This window comes from Telmatherina bonti, assembly GCF_933228915.1.
Source record: "Telmatherina bonti genome assembly, chromosome: 20".
Lineage (NCBI taxonomy): Eukaryota > Metazoa > Chordata > Actinopteri > Atheriniformes > Telmatherinidae > Telmatherina > Telmatherina bonti.
In genome coordinates, this window is record NC_136618.1 from 20877410 (window position 1) to 20891150 (window position 13741).

Sequence of the window (13741 nt, forward strand, 5' to 3'; positions counted from 1 at the left end):
AAAAGAAGTCATAATTCAGAAAACAATGTAAATAAGGGCCTTTAAGTCATATGAAATTGTATAATGTGAAATACTGAAATTATATATGTAAAGAACTAAAGCTGTGAATATGTAACCGATCTTAAGTGAAACCAGTTTAAGTTGGTTTTGTCTTCTCTGATAGGAGTCACGCCAAACCCCCAAGTCTTCCCCCAAGTCTTCAGTCACATCAATAATCTTTCAACGCATTTTAGTAAAAACTGCTCTCCCTTCAGAGAAAAGCAACTGCCTGGGTTCATTTTTTTTTTCTTTTTTTTTTTAATCAGGGGAAGTGATCTGAAATGTTTTTCTCACCGCCTCCTTCGTGGTCAAACATGAGAACGCAATGCTTCTCACATGAATGGGGGGAAAAAAAAACGTGTGCAACAACCTCCCATCATTTACCCTGAGAAAACGATGTAAAATAAGGACATAAAACCTGTCAAAGCGGAAAGTTTTGTAGAAAACAAGAGTTCTCTTTTTAATGTCTCCAGCCACAAGATACTGTACATTTACAGTACAAACTGTTTTAGATTTTAATTTGATTCTGCACATGTCACAGTTTAAAGTTTTCAAAAAGGAAAAAACACAACACGACCATGAAAAAAGGACATGCACAAATAAAAACCTATAAAAAAATATAAAAACAGTACTCTTAAACCTCATGTCGACAAGTACCATTTCAATAACACATTTGATGATGCACAACAGAGCAGACAAATTAAACCATTTGCTTTTTTTTTTTTTTAAATAGAAGAAAAGAACATCTTCATATTTCAGAAGATTTAGTTAAATAACCAATCAAACAAAAATATATACTTCTCTATATAACTCTGAAACTTTCAAGTCAAAGCCTTCCTGTTCCTTAAACAGGGGAAAAAACAGAACAAGACATGTTTAAAAACACAAGATGATCTGCAAAGCTTTCGTTAGCTGCCATCATCAAGTGGCCTTCTACCCAAAAACATCACATCAGAGCAACGTGTTTGGCACGGAACAAGATGTTCATAATGGCAGTAGCATTTCGCATCATAAGAGAGGACAGAGCTGAGCTCCATTTCCATTTTTAAAAAAAAAAAAAATTAAATAAAACAAAAACAGCTAAGTCAACAAAAACCAAACATTCTGTGCAGAAACATCATTCAGGACAGCATGTGGTGCCAGAGCCACCCCCCCCCCCACCACCACCACCTCCAGAAGTAGTAACAGCTCGGTCCTACTGCAGCATGCTTTTGATAGTCTTGTTTGTCGAGTCATCATTCAGATGTTTGGTTGTGTACCTGAAGGTGAGGAGGAGGAGGAGGAGGAGGAGGAGGAGGAGGAGGAGAAAGAAACAGAAAACATCTGCATTAGACTGATTATGTTCTCACACCTGCCTTACGGTTTAACTGTCTGATCTTATCAGGTCAGCTTGTCTACTATTTAACCCACAATCACTTTGGTCCATGAACACATAAAAACTGCTTGATGAAAAACACATTACATGTTATTTGTATATTTCAGGTAAATATAACATTTAGAGATATTTATCAATCAGGTCAGAACAACACAGTCAGTGCTAAAGGCCACGTGTACAAAATCTGTAGAGCAACAATAACTTTGTCTGAATCATTTTCCAGCTTTTGACGAATCTGCAATGAAGAGCCTCCCTGAAACACATTTTCATGTGTAATATGTTTAAAGTAAACTCAGTTACTTTCCTCTGCTACATGCATCCGCCATATTTTGTCATCGTCTGCCAGATCAAAGTTGTGATCGGTGACAAAATGTGCCAGCTTCTGCATGAAAACAACTTAATGCAGCCGGGAAGTGCCAGCCTGCCTCTGGCAGAGCGCAGAGAGGGATGGAGATGTTAGCTCGGCTCAGGAACAGATCAGTCAGCTGTAGCGGCTGCAAGCGCGGGGCGATGTGGCTGCGCTTTAAGAGACTGTGAGGGACAAGGTGTCAGATGTAATCGGCCTTTACTGTAGAAGCTCCGACATTCAACAAGAATCAAGCTGACTGGAAAATGAGTCACTGTGCTGAAGGCGAGTTACATAAACCAAGAGGTCTTCTGCTGCTGGTGAACTGATACCAATGAGCCCCACAAGCGAGGAATCCTCTCCTCAGAGGAGACTGGAGCTACAAGCACATAATGAGCTTATTTGAACGTGAGCTGACCTGAGAGCGTTGAGAAGGCCTTCTACGCTGTTTGGAGGCTGATCTTTGAGGACTTTGATGCAGCCCTTCATCTGTGGACCAGAAGTACAGCATTTAGCTTCAGAAGAGGCAGTAAAGCAGGGTTGTAACATAAACGTGGGGTGGACTCACATCGATTTTAGACGATTTGGCAAATGCTCCTACAGGATGGACGTAGTCGTACAAGATGATTACTCCAACCATGACCCTGAGGCAGAAAGACACCGTCTCCTCGCTGGTGAAACGGCTGCGATACTCCCTGAGAGGACAGAGGAGGACGGTCAGACACAGCGCAGTCCTGAACGAGGCATGAGACAGCTGCAGGAAGTCACTTACGGAGTTTCCAACATGACTTTACACACACTGGCCATTGTGCTTAAGCAGTCCGTCGTGTTCTCGATGGGAAGGTTCTTGTTCTGCATTAAGTGGAGAAAAAAGTGAGGCGTTCACAAACTGTGGGGTTGAAAAATGTTGCCAGGTTTTGTTCAATCTACAGTTTAATCTACAGCTGTTCTGCTTGCCATTAGCAGCAACCTAAGCTCAAACATGACAGATCCAAACAAGTTCAAGAAAAGAACCAACGTTTTTGTCTTCAAACACACTTCTGCTTATTTTGGCAGCTATGCGATGATGAGTCCATATGCATCATGTTCATTTGCAAACTTGTAAATCTGACTCTCAGAGTGAGGAAACGAGAACAGTGTTCTTCTGATGACTTGGTATTTGTGAGGGTGTCCAAGACAGTCCTGAACCCATGAAGGTCGTTTTCAGCTACAATGAAGAATTTATTTTTTCCTCATTTGCATTTTATTAAAAAGGGACGAATAAACCTTCACTTTTTTAAGATAATGAGACATTTCTAAGCATTTTTTTTTAAAGATTACACTGGAAATGCTTCATTTTCTGCACATTCCAGTAGCTACTAAAAAAAAAAAAAAAAAATTCAGATTGTGGATGCCTCACCTCTGATACAAACTTCGTTGTGCCATCACTTAGCGTCTTCAGCATGGGGGTAGCATCGGCGTAGAACAGAGATATCCGATTGGCCAGCTCATTGTTGACCTCATTCTCACCTTCTGCCTGGAAATCGTTGAAAAAAATAGGTTTATTACTGAGACAGCTGAACCTGCAAACCCTTTTATTTCTCATAGCTCTGAATGTTTGGCCTTAATCTTAAATTCATATGCAGACCTTTAGCTGACCCTGATATCAAAAGCAGAAAAGTGTTATCAGGACAGCTGCTATGGGAAATGACGTTTTATCCAGTGATACTGGAAAGAAAATGTCAGAGTAATGAAAATAAAAGGGGTTCTGAAAACAATGTTTTGACTGAGACAAACGCAGGAATCTTGATCCATTGTGCCAGATTCTCCTTAGTCTGAAGATGTTTTATTAAAAAAAATTATGAATTTAAAGAAGAAGAAAAAAGAGCAAAACCAATAAAATGATACCTGGATATATGCAAGAAACTTCAGTAGATTATGTTTATGCACATGAAAGACCACTTCATCAAACAGAATCATGACAGGAAAACACTGATTTGAACCACATCACCGAGCCCCCCCACCCCCCTCTCTGGCTTCCCAGCTGACTAATGTGCCCTGCTGCTTTCCACTTTCAAAGACTAAAAACACCTGGTGGAAAACAAAGAAAAAGCCGTCTCTTGAACAGCCTGTTCTAAAATTGTCTGCATATTTAAACACAAAAAGAACATTTCCTGCCGTCATGAGATTCCTGACAGACTATGAATAACTCGTCCTAAACTTTCAAACCGACTCGCACTCTAACACCGACAGATGAGCTCAAAGGCTGCTTGAGCGGGACAGATGCGTTTTATCTCAGATGTCTGAATGATTCAGTTGTCTGAGGGGTGACTAAACGGCTGCAACTGCAGCCTGAGCGTCGTTCAGTCAGAGGCAGGTCCGAACAACTTGCCTGGGCCCGTTTTCCTAATGGAACATCGTGGTCAAATGGGGGGGGGAGATAACTTTTGTCAAACAGGTCATAACATATAGTCTCAAAGCATCAAGTCCAACCATCCTCCAATCGACTGAGCTGAAGTACAGAATTAATGATACAAGAGAAGGAAAAACTCCTTGAATTTTATATTTCAACTGATTTAATTGCCACTCAGTAAAAGCGACGTCCTTAAAAATGGCAGCTACCTTTTCCAACGTGAATCTTTGCTCAAGGACACTTCCTCAGATGTAGTTAATTCGTTTGAATCTATACTAACAAGATTATCCATAGTTACATCTTCAAGACATATAAACTGAAAGCAGAAGCGAGAAGTGAACTAACTGATGGGATAGTTTGGTGACACATGATGAACCAACATGAGGTGAAAGAAGCAAAAAGAAAATAAACCAGAACAGGACTGTCTCATAAAGAGAGTGAATGTGCAGCTGGAACTGTGATGGAGAAACAATGTGTGTGCAATATCCTGATAGAGCAACAGTCCATACATAAAATGTCTATGCCTTTTGTCCTTTTCATGCTTATGTCCTCATTAATCACATCAAATTATCACATCTCGGCAACACTGGTTAGAATATTGTCATGAGAGGCAGCATCCAACAACCTCAGATCACCCAGCAGCTTTGGGGGGTGTGACAGCCTGGCCTTAACTAGGTTTTTCTTTATTTGTAGGTAGGTGTGCTGTGGGTGGTTCCAGTCATCACCTGGCTGTAGCGCACCTGCCTATATAAGGCTGTGGGCTGTTTTCTCTCAAGCTCTCTCAGCCCACAGCTTGGTTTGTTCAGACACTGACTTGCAACCACTTTACACCACTGAATTTCACATGTACACACTGCATACACATATTTTAAGTTCATTCTTTAATTTAAAAAAAAAAAAACATCTTTGTGTATAAACAGCGTAGCCTTCCCTCATTGTTGTCACGGCCTTCTGCGTGGGTCGTGACAGGGGTTTGATAACCATTTATGGGATAACTGCACTTAGTTATGCTTCCAATAAGAAGTCTGAAGTATGGCCATCTCCACATAGTGTACACATAGTGGAGTGTAACACAGTGTATGAAGGAACTCATCTTTGACAGACCTGGCTACTGCCAGGGGCTTGTAATTAAAACTTTGTGCTGTCACACTGGTGCTCAAGTGCCTTTATCTCAGATTCCTCCCTCATGGCTCGCATATCAGAGACGAACAGACAGAGATGGGACGCACAACAGGGTTTTTAAAGCAGACTTTTTGTCTTAGCAAGAAAAGTCCATTAATGGCAGATAAGTCTAAGAGCTCCAGTAAAACATGGAAAAGATGCAGCATGCAGAACAGAGAAAGCCTGAAACTGGTTCACCTATGAATGAAAATGACCCATGTATACACCTCATTCTGAATTAAAAGATTTTCATTCAGTTTCACAGGGGTTGAATTCATTTCCCCAAACCGACCGTGGCATCATGTAAACACTGAATCACAAAGCTGTTCAGCTGCGTTCTTACAGCGCGTGTTCTGACTAGACGTAAACACGCAATGAGGGACGCTTCCTCACTTGGGAAGACGGCGCCGAACAAACACTTGAGAGCGGCAAAAAGTTTCTTTTTAATTCAAACTGTCTAGACTCATATGCAAGTCACTTTGGATAAAAGCGTCTGCTAAATGACTGTAGAATAGAATAGAATAGAATAGAATAGAAACGTTCTATCTCTGTAGGAGCACATGAGTATAAACCCCAACACCCTTTCGGTTTGGAGACGTCTCCCTCTGTGATAAATCTTGTGACGTAAACATCTTTCTGCATATGTCAGACAGGAAAGTTCTGCTTAATTATTAGACAAACATGATCTGAATAGATGAGTTCCCATGAAAACAGCTGACTGTAGATCCAAAATCAGGAGGAAATCAGGCCGAATCGGGTAAAACTCTCCATTTAAACGTGGCTACTGTCTGCTGCGGAGGAATTATATCGGTGTGGTCACAATGCTACGCTGATTTCACACACACACACACACACACACACACACACACACACACACACACAGTGCTGTAGCACACAGTGCTCCCACATACTGTAGGTCATACACTGGGAATAAAGATGTTTAGATATCTGAAAACAGTCAAAACACTGGTACTTTATCAGTTTTCTAATTGGATTTTGTTCATTTACAGCTAAAATGTTTAGCAGGAAGCTGATATACTGAACTACATAAGATAACATAGCGCCGCACTACAGCAATCCACTGTTTCGTTTTGCTCAAGAGCTTCCTGCAAGATGAAAACCAGCAACATTTGAGCTGTACGATTAAAAAAAATCTGATCTGAAAGATGCCTAAACAATTAAAGAGTCGATGTAAGAAGCAAAAAGAAATCATGAGTCTGTCTCACAATTCTTCTCACGAACCAAAGGAAAAGGCATAAAATGTGCTCACTGGTATGTTGTTGATCCGCATTCGACTCAGGGTTCTTCTGTAGTAGCTGAAGTCATTCTGAATGGCAGGGTTTGTCATCTGTAAATAAATAAATAAATAAACAATGAGCCAGACTTGTCTGGAAGTGGCACAGCCTGCAGCAGGACATTCAGTTCTGGATCAAACCCACCCTCTTCATGACGCAACGTTTCAGCCAAAACGACAGAAATGAACTTTTGGTGGGAAAAGACAAAACAAATGCTGATACAAATACAGTTTTATTTGCTGAACTAGATATGAATCGCCCGACATTTGCTTCCTGACATCCGCATCTTTGTTCATCCTGCCAGGAAGATTTGGATCATTTTGAAATGACGAGGTGGATGAGCCAGAAAGGAGAGGCGAGGACAAATGTGATCTTACTCGGACATCATTTACACCTGCAGCTACATAAAGAGGAGAGTAAGTTAAGGTCTTCCTAGAAAAATACAAATTATCTGGTTTTGACTTCATGTCACAAAAACAAATCTAGCCAATCAGAGAGCTTCTTTCAAACCAGCACCACCAGTGAGAGCTCATTATGTGGTTAATTATCACCATTGCTGTAGGAGCCTGTCAGAGTCCAAGCTGCACTGGCAGCATGCTAATCCTGCTACAATAGACTGGTACTCAGTCTGTGTCCACTGTGCCCACCAGGAGAGACAGGCTGCTCTGCCAGGGAGGGGATGTGCGCCACACAGACACGCTAACTAGGTCAGAAGCCCATGCATGGGTGTGAAAGATTGATGAATAGGCCTGGCATGCCACCTCACACCCCCTACCTTTATGTTTTATCTTGCCAGGATCGGTGGTGGGTACTAATTGGGGCGTCACAGCAAATCGCCTCAGGGACTCGAAGAGACTTTTTCTTTCTTTCTTTTTTTTTTTTTTTAAAGTGTTTGTGTCTCAGACATCAGGGGGATCCAGTTTATCCACTGAGTGGAATCGTGTGTCGTTACAACTGATATTTGAGAGGCACTCAAACTAGATGTGGGATATTTTTTTAACAGCATTTCATCAGCACTTTGTGTTTGAATCCAAGCCAGATCAGAGTGCTTAAAGTTTATTCCCTCACTCATCTAGAAAAGCTGCCACACTGCAGAACTTTGCTTAGGATGACAACAATTTCCCTGCTATTACCCTTATTAGCCATTCCACTGACATCCAGTGTATTACACACAGCAGAGCAGCATCAGGACTCCAAATAAGTGCTAATCATGCACTCACTGACGGCAGTTTAAGACTGCACACAACTCAAATCAGTTTAAGGGCATCAGCAGCCTGTTAGGATGAGTAATAGGTCCACTTTGTATGGCAGCGGAAAAGAGCAGAGTTTCCAAAAATTAATGCAGTTAATAAAAAGAGTTAAAAGTGAGTGGAGATATTTTAGAGAAACAGAGAGAGTGTCTTACTTTGAGCTCATCAAAGCGAAGAGTGAAGTGCAGGATCTCTGCAAACTGCCTGGCCAGCGCCTGCTCACGCTCCAGGTGTTGAGTCGAGTCATTGTAAGTCTCGCTGGTCAGAGCTCCCAGGAGGCTGTGCAATGCTGCCTCTGTTAGAAAAAGACAGATCTGAAGATGAAAGTGCAGCACTGTCAGAGTATATACATCTATTGGGCTCTTAGTCATGACAAAAAACCACGAAGGGAGCACTGAAGAGAGACACTTTAGCTGATGCCTGTAGTCTTTCTGACCATCAGGCAGCACTGCTGAACATTCAGCCTTTTGTCATTCAGGCGGCCAGTTTATAGCTTGGGCAGCCTGTAATGCAAAGGTCAGAAAAAAGGAACAGCTGCCTGTAGCAGGGTAGCGGTGAATATTCACGTACAAAATGCAGAATGGTGGGGAAACGACTAACGAAACTCCAACAACCAGCACTTGTTTTTTATCTAACAACTTTTTTAAGTCTGTTTCATCCAAGATGGAACAGAAAAGTAGGAGGACACACAGCTTATCTTGTCAAAGAGCAACAATCTGATAGCCAGGCCTGCAGGCACAATTCACGCGTTAATCAATACAAGTTCCGGGCCGTAATATCAGTTTCACCAACGTGAGTTAGAACCACATCTGCTCCTCGGATTGGAGGGGAGATTTCTATGAAAACTAATGAATAATCCAGTTACCTTTTTCCTCAAGCACTTAGGACAGCAAGAGTCTGCAGACTGAGAATCTACTACAAACAAAGCGGATATAAAGTAGGTGTGTTTCTGCAGACTGATCGAGTATTAATGTGCATGACTCCTCCAAATAGTTTCAGTATTGCAAAATTTGCCTTGAAAGAACTTTAAATTTATACAGCAGATAATGAAAAGAAAGAAAGAAAAACGAACCACTCCTTCTCATGGGCTCTGTGTGAGGTCAACTAACAACTGTCACAGTGGATCATGAGCGCAGCTAGATCTGTGAACAGTGCAGTGTGTCAGCCAGCTGAAGCATCCTGATTATACTGGAGACAGATAATGGGGCAGCGGTGGTGCCCAAACTGCCCAGGGCTCAATGCCAGGCTCAGGAGGTCTGGAATGGTGGGGGGTTGTATTTTGAGGGGTGGAGGGGGCTTAAGGGGCTATCCTGCTCAGATGCACATGAGACATGGGACTAATTATCTTATTGGTGTGGAAATGGAATGGAATTTGGGGGGAAGGGGTTGCGATTTCATTCAAGCAGGATTATGCTCATTGTTTTGACAATCAGTAAATACAAAGCCGGAGCCATTCCTGAACATACCATGCCCATGGACTGATAACTAAGGTGGAATGACTGTTCAGGAAATGTGGAAAAACATGAAGTGAAATGCTGAGAATTATCAAGTAATATTCAGTAAACGGGTCTTGTTCAAACAGTTTTTTTGTTTTTTTTGCAAGGAAGAACTTAAAAAAACCTTTCAAGCCCAGAGGGAATTTTATTTATAGACTCAGACGGTGCTTTGAGTTCAGTCTGAACGCGCGAGGAGAAGCTTCAGCAGTGATTTAACCCCAGACAAACTCAGCATCTATAAGCTTCGTGTTAGCTCATTTAATTTATACAGATTTATTCCAATTGTATTGTGCAGTTTTTGCCGATTACAAATGATGATGCACATGTCAACAAAAAACAGGGGTCTGCTGAAGATAATCGTGAGACGACTTTCAGGAGACGGACAGAGAGCTGGCAGTGCGCTGCAGTAAATTGAGCACGTCTGCTGTCCAGTAATGACTTCCATCTGCTTGGGCCAGCATTTGCAGCGAAGCAGCTGATTAAAAATGGTCTTAGTGGTGCAGTTTTTTTCCCCCCCTGTCTACATCCCAGTCAAAACAGAAGTTAAGATGGAGCTGCTTTTAGGCGGTCAGAAATGAGGCACTCTAGTATGTCGGGAAGTCAGAGAGGGGGTGGGGTTTCGGGGGAGATGTCCGATCTCATCAGATCATGCCGTCGCAGGCGCAGAATTTTGGGCATGTGCATGCGGCGGTTTGGTTTTGACACTAAAGTCTCTGATGAGAACTGAAAAGTTTGTGCCATCATTGAAGGAAGCAGATCCGAAATTTTAATCAAGGATTCTGTACAACTCCGCTCTCCGCTCCGGCTAATTACGTTTTCACATGATTTGTCAGGTTGTTGTTTTTTTTTAAATTATCAAGTAAGAATGTCACATATTGGCCGTTTGTCTTATCAGATGCAAAATTTGTAGTCCAAGCAAAATTATTTTGGGGTAAAAAAAATATGTCTATATAATATTGTGCCACCAACCTCAATTTTTACAAGAGAGAATTTATTTGTTTATTCAAAACGGGGGGGGGGGGGGGAGTTTTATCAGTTTCTATTCAGCTTTTCTTGGTCACATTTTTTTTCTTAATCTTCATCAAAACATTGAGAATATTTTTGATGAAACATTTCATCAAAATGTTTCATCAATAACATTTTGATGAACCAAACAGAAACAGGCAACATTTCATGCAGCTTAACACCTTCAGTGTTTATAAGGTTTGTTAGAGAAAAATTGTTTGATCCTCACTAGTCTGTAATGATCCACGGGGTCCTTCTGTGGCAAAATGTATGCAGTCCACATATTTGTAATCGCAATGACTGAGTTCATCAAGTATGCATGTGCTTAGATTAAAAAAAGAAAAATACCTGACAGGGTATACTGAAAACAGAACAACTAAAGTCTGCAGGAGAACCACTTTCTTCCAAACGTACCGTAGACTATTAAATTATTATTAAAGTTGACTTGACCCAAGCCTCATCCTCAGCCTTTTCCCTTCTTTTTTATTATGGAATGAAGAAGTAATGACGTTGTAGTCATCAACAAAGTCCTGTGCTGTGGAGGACTAGATGACCACTACTCCTTTATTCCATAAGGAAAAGGGGCATCTAGCAGGTAGCAACTGATATTGGGGGTTCAATGTCAACATCTCTTAAAGCTACGGTAGGTAATGTTGGGGAGCTAGCAAGATGTGAAAGTAGCACCCTGTCTTGGCCCCTCCCCCTCTAGTTTCGCTCCTTGCGTGATCCAAGACTTTTTCCTTACCTCCACCAAGGAGGTTATGTTTTTACCAGCGTTTATCTGTTTGTGTTCAAGATAACTCAAGAAGTTATGGACAGATTTTATTGAAATTTTCAGGCGTTGTTGGAAATGTGAAAAGGAAAAACGGATTTAATTTTGATGTTGATCTGGATTATCGTTTGGATCCAGAAATTTTTTTAAAAGCCGTGGCGGAAATTTGCGCTCTCTTGAGTGCTTTTCTAGTTTGCAGCTTTTTCCACCAATGATTTTCCTCTTTCTTTCCTGTTTAACGGGAGGAGACAAATAAACCGAGATGGGTCCGGAAATCCTTCCTGCATTTTATCAGCCAAGTTTGCCTTCAGAGTTTCTTCTTCACTACTTCATAATTTCATCCTAACACGCCGTTTATATGCGGGGTGTGGTTATCAGGTATGCGCTGCGGGAGGGGGGGAGCCGGGAGAAGAATCTTACAAAAACTAAGAAATTAACGTTAATTCGGCCTGAACGTTTAATGTGTGAAGAGGTTTTTTTTTTGTTGTTTTATTTTTTTATTTATTTTTTTTTAACAGATTTACAGTAAACTGAGGGGTCTAACTATATTTCTTATTGTTCATGATTACAAAATGTATAGACTACTATCAGCATGAAGAACCACTTCACCCAGAGTTTAAAAAAAAGTCTATTACCTACCTCAGCTTTAAGAGTTCCAACTGGTTCGTGTAGAAAAAAAAAAATGTATTTCACTCTTAATCTCTACTTGAAGTTTGCAATTTTAATCCACATTTGTTGCTGCTAATGTAACGCTATAGTGAAAATTATAAGTCATAAAATAGAGGTACTTTTTGCATTTGTGAGTTTTAGTTTGACAAGTTAAAGCAAAAGTCAATTTCATAGAAAAGAACTCTGCAGCAACACATGTGTATTTTGCTTTTATCTAGTTTCGGTTGTATTATCTCTACGTGTTTGGTATTGGCATTTAAGGTCGAGTTGACAGTTTAAAAAAAGGATTTACACCGATTCTAACTGGATCCATTTCTTGTTTTATAGGTATAAACGTGTTCAAACTGAAACAATGCTTGTCTGTGAATGTTGTGTCTTGACATTCAGCTGCCACAGTTTGTAAATTTGCACAATAAACTAACCACTGTCTGCTTTAAAAGAAGTGTGTTTATGTACTCCCAACTGTGAAGGTGTCCTCTTCCCTGGATGCATATTCTGTCTGGCTGACAGATGTCTGGAATCAACACTTTTCTATCAGCAAGACCTCAGCGGAGAACCTCTCTATGATGCTGTCAGACTCTGAGCCTGCCAGACGACTGAACAACGTTACTCTCCCGCCGTTTAGTCATTGCCCATCATGGCACTCTTGCTCAATACAAAACTGACAGCATTTTTTTTTTTTTTCATATATCTTACCCAGACATAGAAAAAGAAAAAAAATGGCTTAAAAATACAAACAATTTTCCTCTAAGTGCTTTCTATGAATGTTTTGAGTTTATTTTAGATCTAATAATTACATAAGCTTGGTTGTCCTGCTTTGCATATCGCTCCACCAGGCTGTAGTAGACTTTCAGCTTCATGCGTGCAAGTCAGAATGGCAGGCTGCGGAGGCCAACATGGCCCCTGAAGCCAAAAGTCAAGGCAACAAATTGGAGCATCAGCCAAAGCTGAGAGATGACCTACTTCGTTACATAACAGCCGTCGTCAGACCGCCGCCGCCCACTGCTCCCATTGACTACCTCCTCTGCCGCCACTGAGATCACACAGTGGAGGCGAACTGAGGCATGAGGAGCTCCACCCCCTTCCTCAGCTTCAGGGTCATAAGAAGATCAGGGAGTAGGAAGCCCACGTCCCCACCCCCATCTTCTCTATGCTAATTAAACAAACTATAGCCCCAACCTACACAGGGGTCAGTGCACTGTGCAGCGCAAGCAGCATGTTGATGAATGCAAGGCTATGTGGGGTTTCTACGCATGTTACAAGAGGCTGGGTTGCATGTTATGTGAATACATTGCATGTCTGTTGACATATCTGGCTCAGCAGTCAATAATTCAGATGCACACACAAACAATTAAGGTCATGTATGGAGGTAGTGCCTGTGCAGAACCCCTTAAAGAGACCTATATCATACATAACATCACATGAGATCTCTGCTCGTCAGGACCTGTGAGCTTGTTCCATTTGAAACAGTGCATGCAGCAGCCTCAGTATGAGAGCCAGTGATGTAATGTTACCCGGCCTACATAGTGAGGCCACTGTACAGACAGCGCAGCCCATTACATACCTAATCTCTGGGAGAACTCGTAGAACTTCTTCAGTTTCCCCACCAAAGGAACCACAGCTGCCCATGCCTGCTCCTGCAGTGCCTCATCGTTAGGATTCTGGATGGCCTGGGGATGACAAAACAACAATTTTTGAGTCTAAAACTATGAGATAAATGTTGTTTAGGAAGATTTAGAAAACGTTTAAGGCACCCTTTTTTCCAGTGTAGTATGCATATTTTTGACTTCACACAGATTTACAGAGCACTGCAGCCTGTGAATAAGTCTAAATGGAGATATTTATAGTTGTATAAAATGTTAGGACTATATATGCAGGGTTCCAGACAGAGTGGCTGAAAATTGTCTCAATCTATAAAAAGGTAATGACCTTAGCAGTTCA

The 13741-nt window shown here is 41.4% G+C and overlaps 1 protein-coding gene across 1 annotated transcript in view; it reads right to left on the bottom strand.

The window, feature by feature from the left end:
• Positions 1-1206: 1206 nt before the first annotated feature.
• fam49bb (family with sequence similarity 49 member Bb) overlaps positions 1207-13741 on the bottom strand; it is a 35557-nt gene continuing 23022 nt past the window's right edge. Inside the window, exons 5-12 of the mRNA XM_079260181.1 lie at positions 13365-13470; positions 8014-8153; positions 6584-6661; positions 3160-3276; positions 2533-2612; positions 2329-2455; positions 2179-2249; positions 1207-1298 (exon numbers count right to left, since the gene is read on the bottom strand). Coding sequence (XP_079116307.1) covers positions 1235-1298; positions 2179-2249; positions 2329-2455; positions 2533-2612; positions 3160-3276; positions 6584-6661; positions 8014-8153; positions 13365-13470 — 783 coding nt within the window. The 3' untranslated portion in view covers positions 1207-1234. The remainder of the gene's footprint in view (positions 1299-2178; positions 2250-2328; positions 2456-2532; positions 2613-3159; positions 3277-6583; positions 6662-8013; positions 8154-13364; positions 13471-13741) is intronic.